Source organism: Aristolochia californica, unplaced genomic scaffold (assembly GCF_029961685.1).
Source record: "Aristolochia californica isolate CCGP_79_NKW_82.1479 unplaced genomic scaffold, dmAriCali1.0.hap1 SCAF_3, whole genome shotgun sequence".
Classification (NCBI taxonomy): Eukaryota; Viridiplantae; Streptophyta; class Magnoliopsida; order Piperales; family Aristolochiaceae; genus Aristolochia; species Aristolochia californica.
This window is the reverse complement of record NW_027181992.1, coordinates 10,792,919-10,800,032: the sequence shown is the minus strand read 5'-3', so window position 1 is coordinate 10,800,032 and position 7,114 is coordinate 10,792,919. Positions and strand designations below refer to the sequence as shown.

General features: G+C 37.7%; 1 protein-coding gene across 1 annotated transcript; it reads right to left on the bottom strand.

The window, feature by feature from the left end:
• Window positions 1–1,324: 1,324 nt before the first annotated feature.
• LOC137959334 (ferredoxin-dependent glutamate synthase 1, chloroplastic/mitochondrial-like) lies at window positions 1,325–6,465 on the bottom strand. Its single transcript, XM_068806739.1, has 2 exons — window positions 6,095–6,465; window positions 1,325–1,678 (listed from the first exon to the last, which is right to left on the bottom strand). Exons 1-2 carry the CDS (start codon window positions 6,374–6,376, stop codon window positions 1,325–1,327), a joined length of 636 nt encoding a protein of 211 aa, XP_068662840.1. The 5' UTR covers window positions 6,377–6,465.
• Between the last annotated feature and the right edge of the window lie 649 nt (window positions 6,466–7,114).

Here is a 7,114-nt window from a genome sequence, read left to right as displayed (position 1 = left end):
TCTAATTTTTTTATTATGTCTATGTACAAAAGAGAGGCATTTTAGATATTCTTGTAATTACGATTTAAACCCTGAATAGAAAGAAGCTTACAGAACTCATAGCCTCTATAACAATCTACCATTCTTTTGGCAGTTCCTCCTTTCTCAAAGCTCATGAGCTCAAGGCTCTCATTCTCCTTTCTTCCCCTCTCTTTCACTCTTTTCTCTTCTACATCATATCAAGTTGGATCAACATAACCAGAGCCTTGAACAATGAGTACTAAAAGAATTTCCCCCACTAGTTTGTGAAATCATTTATTGGATGCTCCGCAAAGTTAATTGAACTTCGAACATTTTGCAAAGTTCCTGGATAAGGAATCATGAAGTAGAGATAAGCTCAATTCATTGAAATCTCTTTTAGTAAAAAAACTACACAACTAGGACTTGCTCAACACTTCACTTATTTAGCAGTCCCACAAAACTAATAAGGCAGATCATACAGTAAAATTGGAGGTGGGTGGTAAGAAGTCACACCTCTGCTGCACTATCAAGATTTGCAGAATCCGATGCCTTTAGATTCCCATAGGGGCGAATTTCATTTTCACGGCCACGCCAAACAGGAGACTTGAGGGATGTCTCTCGTGATTGCATCCAGTTCAAATTTCCCCTAAATAACCATCACAGTATAACTTCTTAAAAAGCAGGACAGTAAAAGAGAACCAAAAGGGCCTTAAAAAGAAACAAATAAAGATACTGAACCTGTATTGTATTGATTTCACCATTGTGACCCAAAAACCTCATCGGTTGTGCAAGAGGCCATCTTGGACTGGTATTTGTACTGTACCTTCGATGATAAATGGCAAAAGGCGATTTGTAAAGATCACTCTCGAGATCCAGATAAAACTACCCCAGAACTTCTGACCGAAGCATACCCTTGTACACAACAGTCCGATTAGATAAAGAACAAAAATATAGCTCATGCCCCCATTTTTCCTGTTTTACTGCTTTCTCAATTAGCTTCCGGCAAATGTACAATCCTCGTTCAATATCATCAATATTGTTCTCTTTCAAAACTTTAACAAACACTTGCTGGATGCTAGGCATTGTTTCTTTGGCATAATAACCAACTACGGACATATTTACTGGAAATGGTCTCCACCCAATAACTTCCAGACCCTCTTGTTTAAAAATATTTATAATAACTGCAAAAGTGGAAAGTGCAAATCTCATAGAAGTGATCAGACAGGTAAATGGACATTTAAATTTTAACACACTGGTTTCTTACATGAAAATTTGATTTGAGCCATTGAAATGACAAGATATGCTGATATAGACTATACAGGGTTCACCCAGATAAGGCAATACAAAGATTTATAAAAGGATCACCTGTTTTGGATTCTTTGATATAATTTTCATCAGTTGGAAGGAAAAGCATTCCAACACCAGTGTGCACTTTGTCCAAAGAAGCAAGTCCTTGTTTAATAGCCCAATTGTTATATAAATCCCATGGAATAGAAGTCATCACTCCAGACCCATCACCAGAGTCATTATCTGCACCACAACCACCACGGTGCTCCATACAGCCAAGAGCTGTAAGAGAATCCTTCACAATACCATGTGATGCTTCATTATCCAGATTTGCAATGAAACCAACACCACAAGCTCCTCTTTCAGCTATAATATCCTTGAAGTTCACAACCTAGATATCAGCCCCTCATAGGAATTAATGGATCATCATAAAGCACAAACAAATAGGTATTGTCACCATGAAACTTAGAGAACCGAAGAACTAACACGAAAGAATTTGAGTAATATAAGTGAGTACACTTTGCATAACATAAGTAATGATAACCACAAGCAAGCGAGTGAGGTTTTCCATAAAGGAAGGATAAATGAAAAAACATAGAGAACACTCAGGCATCCATTAGTGAACTACTGCAAAAATGTGGAAGGTGACTTGCTCAATTATTACGTAGAGGAACTAAAAGTGGAATATTGTACTGTTCACTCATGTTTCACTAAAGCCTGATATCATTCCATTATTACTCACTGTGCTTGATGACCATTAGAAATAGAGTAGCATTAAACATCAATCGTTCATGTATGCCTCTCAAGATTTCACTAAAGATTTATCAATGTACCCTAACTACTATCATTATCTAATCATTTTGTCCAGTGAAAGCACATGAGAATGTTGGTCATCACAAATTTGCTCCCAATATGCATTTCTCAACACTTTGCCACTATCCTACTCCAGTTTTACCATGTCTCTCTCTGCAAAACCATCCTGGAAACTTTCATTCCTCTGTGCCTTAATAAAACTACATTAGTCCTGTGATAACTTTTCAAGTAACATTATTGTGCCCAATTTCATACCAATAACAATTTTTGCTGCCTATTCAACAAAATGTCTTCAAGAGTAGAAAGGAATCACCACCAAAAAGACCATCTAATTCTTATTTCTATTCATCTTTTAGATTTATCCTTTCTTACCACTGCAAGACTTAAGCATATATCTCTCTCAAATGCAAAGAACTCTTCAAGTTTTGGGATGTAGGTTTCCCATGGATAGATAATCAAATCATCACCATCGTCATCATTCATCATCCAAGTCCAGGTAAATTTAGACATAATGTTACTTCATGCAATGTTATGGCAGACTTTTCAACCTCCAACATAGATTACCGTCCAAAACAGTATCCCATAAGCCTCCAGTCTAACTAATATTTTCATATGACTGAGCTTACTCAGATATTTATTGCACCGGCATGAAACATAATGCATCACTTTCACCCAAGAGTCACAATAAACATCTTTTGTTCAAATACATGTAAAGGGGAATTTTGATCATTTCCCATAGTTGTTATGTCTCTCTTAAGATGGTAGTAAGTTAGTCATCATGTTAGGGCTCTATGTTTCAATTTTAAGTTTATTCTGATTTGTATTTCGGAAATCATAAGGATTTGTGTATAGAGGTGTATTATAGTAAATTGATACTATTTTCACTTAAATGAGTTTATAAGATAGAGCAGACTCGAATTTAGCGCTCAACGGGTGCTCTCTCTCTTAGGCACCTTTCTCATCTTCTTTGTGTACTTCTTCTTCTCCCTTCATTCTTTGTTCTCTCTTTATTATAAATTTTCATGGTATTAGAACAATAAAGTTCGAGCTTGGGAAGTTATCCGCAGTTCTTGCTCTCCTTTTTTCAAGCCTGCAACTTTTATCAGAGGGATTTTTATAAATCTGCACTTCTAAGTGAATAAAGGTTGAATCTTTCTTTTCTTTCTTGTGCCATAACCATTTGGTTGATAGTTTGTACTTTGAGTAGTTTCTATGAGTTATTTTGCCCCTAGAGGGTTTTTCCCTATCTGATCCGAGAACTAGAGCAGATTTGGACCTACACAAATTTGTCCAAGTTTGTGTAATGCTTGCGCAAAGTGACAAGTTGGAAAAATTGGACTGATTTGGATCTAATGATGATTCTTATTATAGATGAAGTTGTGAAGTTTTTTTCTACGGTTTGATTGATACCCTATGGTTGAATTCTATGGGTGTGGCCCACTTACATCTACACAAGTTTTGTGTTGCATATCGAGTATAATTTTGGACTCATCTTTGCTGCGATAATTTATCGGCTGTCACTGTATTTGATTGTGGTAGAAATAATTGATGTTAGGGAAATCATTACTCCAATTAATTCCTCTAGAAGTTCTGAGAGTAAAGATGCTCATTCTATCCAGACTACCATAGTGAATTAAAATGTGAGGAATTATTTGAATTGGTCTAGATCGATCATTATGTTTATTGAAAGCAAAGAGGAAGGCAAAGTATCTTAAAGAGGATCCTCCCATCCTATATCAGAGTACTGGGAGGCAAAAGATCATGTCCAATTTATAGCAAAAAAAGATTGTTACACCATTTGTGAAGTCATCTGAACAACTTGGCTATGTATTTACCAAACCGTTTGGAAGAAGTGAGCATTCAATGTTTTGTTACAAACGTGGACTATTTGATATATATGCTACAATGTGAAGGGGAGTGTTAAAATACATGTATAGGGGTATTTTGACCATTTTATATACTTTTATGTCCCTCTTAAGATGGTAGTAAGTTAGTCCTCATGTTAGAGTTCCATGTTTCAATTTTTAGTTTATTCTTTTTGTATTTAGAAAGTGTTGCAAAACAAGAACAGGGACATTTTGGTCATTTTACCTTGTCGTTATTTATATTTCTTGATGTATCTTGTTCTACATGTCAAACAATCTCTATGGACCAAATTTCATGTAAAGATGACACGTAAAATAGGAGATATAGAGAATTAGGGTTTTCACTTAAAGTAAGAGCAATATTATAAATTGTACTCAACCTTGATTATAAATAGAGGTTGGGGGACGCGTAGATCCCCCAACGCAGTCACTTTCTCAGTTTTCTCTTCTCCACTTTCTCTCCCTCTCATTCTCTCTCTTCAACCTTCTTTCTTCTCAATCTTTTCAGAAAGTTACAAGGGTTTTATGTATAGAGGGGCATTATTGCAAATTGTTACTAGTTTCACTTTAAGTGAGTTTATAAGATAGAGAGGGCTCAAATTTAGCCCTCAACAAGTGCTCCCTCTCTTAGGCACTCTTCTCATCTTCTTCGTGTACTTCCATCTTCCCCCTTCATTCCTTTTTCTCTCTTAATTATCACTTTTTTTAACTTTTGCTACAGCAACTAAAGAATTTCCCATACACTAACAGCCACTTATACACAGTCTCCCAATGATTGATTTCATTAAACAGCATCGAGTTAAGAAGATGGCATCTAATCAAACAGTTATTGATTCATTCAGCTTCAAAAGGATGTCAAACTGGACCCAAATTGTAAAAGTAATCTGGATCCCAAGAGGAAGGACAGCCATTTGTAATCATTCAGAGGAAACTACCGATATTTTCTCATCCTCCTCTGGATGTTGTGATTCTAATATACTGCAATTCATGCCTAGTAGTGTGGGTTAAGAATTTACATGTAGTGGTTCCTTGTCCCCCTTATAGTGGAAGGTGATTCTGAGGTGGTTCTATCATGGATCACATCAAGGAAGACCACCACCACCGACAAAGGCCTTTTTTATCATTGTATGATAAGATTTGTACTCTTAGCCATTCTCTCTAGGTTGTTTCACATCATATGCCTGGCAAAGCTAATTGTATGGAAAATTCTTTGACTTAGGAGGGTGATTGGCTGCAACCGATTGTAGAGGGAACTTCTTTTCCCCTTAATTTTTTTAGCTCTTGAGTTTTTGCGCCGTTTGTCTTAAGGCCCTTATTTCATCAAAAGTTGCAATTTCCTGTGATACTGCAATCAGATCATAATCAATCTCTAGAGAGGAACTGTTTTGAAGCAAAGCATTCTCCCTGCCTTTCAACTGATCGTGGTAGTGATACTGGTACTTACTAATCAAAGATATGTTCATACACTTCATCTTTTTTAGTAGATCCGTAAATAGATACCAAATTAAGTATCATTTTTCTCAACTATTGATAAACTGAGCTCCTTTCTCTTAATAAACATCTGGACTGATTTGATCACCAAATCTGATCCAGAATTTTGGGACTCAGCTCAACTCCTTCCACTTTGTTCACATTGGTGATCATCAAAAATCTCTACGCCAAAATCCAATGACGTGATATAGGGTCAATTTCGATCAACAAATTCAAACGGAAAGCAACCCTTAACAAGAAACGAGCAACAACAGCTAGTCTCTTTCCATTGGGTAAAACTCGTGGTTTTCTTTCTCCCATACTCAAGTATGGGGATGCATTCATCTTCCACATAGTGCTACCTCTCACCCAACTAGAGAAAATAAATGAAAAAAGATAAATGTTGATAAGTTCATCACAGTCGTAATAGATATCAAACATCAACTGGAGCAAATTCCTGTTCGACGAAAACACGTCACTTGAGTTCCTTAACTGAATTTCAGTAACTATGATAGAATGCGCATGTTTAATAGAAACAACATACAATAGCAGATGACAGCGCAAGTAATGTACAGTTCGCTACATAAATAAATAAATGAATAAACAGAAAAAAAAAAATACGTTACTTCACAAAACGAAGGCCAAAGTAATGGAGGCACCTTCCTTTCTTCGAGTCCCGAAGTAATATCCGACTCCTTCGAAGTCCTATGGATGGTATCCAATTCAAGAACAGATTTCACTCCAGACCAACGTTTAGGAAGTTCACGAGCTCTTCGAGCTAAGGTGTTCCGATGCCTCCGCCGCTTGGATATAGAGCAGAAACCCATGAGATCGTCAAAAAACAGAGTATGGTTTGACGCGAAAACGGAATTGGTCGTTCGAGATGAAGTGCTGGGGTATAGGAGTTGCGGCTGCGGGAGCCATGACGGTACCGCTGTCATTATTACTTGCAGATTGAAGAAGGAGAGAGATACTGTGTTAACAATTTGTGTGGAGAAAGCCAAGGCAGAAGAAACAGAGAGACGCGAAATCCACCTGTTCCCCGTCGCCTGTCCAGCCAAACGAGGGAGTGGAGGGGAGAGTGGTAAAACTAAACCACGTGCCACAAAGCAAGAGGAGGTCCAAGCTTACCGATTGTGGCCGGTTCATCCAGATACGCAATTGCCACCTGGCAGTGGCTGTCTCTTGTTTAATCTTTTGGGAGTATCCTGGACCTGAGAAATCTGACCGGAAGAAATGTGGCCGAGGAGGATTTCCAAGCAAAGCGAAGCAGAATCGTAACAGGACTTTTCGAGCATCGCAGGGACACTCGACTCGAAAGAAGAGGCTGTTTTTTTGGAGATACAAAGAAAAGGTTTTTGGCCTTTTCGTTCCTGACGTTTTGTCAGGCCCTGGCCTTTCCCATACAGAAGGGATGGAGCATCTCCCTTGCCACTAAATCTTCGTTTGCCTCCTGCTCCAGTTCCCCCATGCCCCTCACCCTTCGCCTATGCGTGTGCAACCTGACTAACCAGCTGGGTCATGCCTCTCGCCTAAGCAATTATTTTTCAAGTGTTTGTTATAGTAAAAATTAGATTAATGAAGATGGTTAGAACAACATTCTCCTTATTTTTAATGATGAAAAATACTCTTAAGATAAAAAGAATATAAATACTCACAAATGCCAAACGAATTGTCAA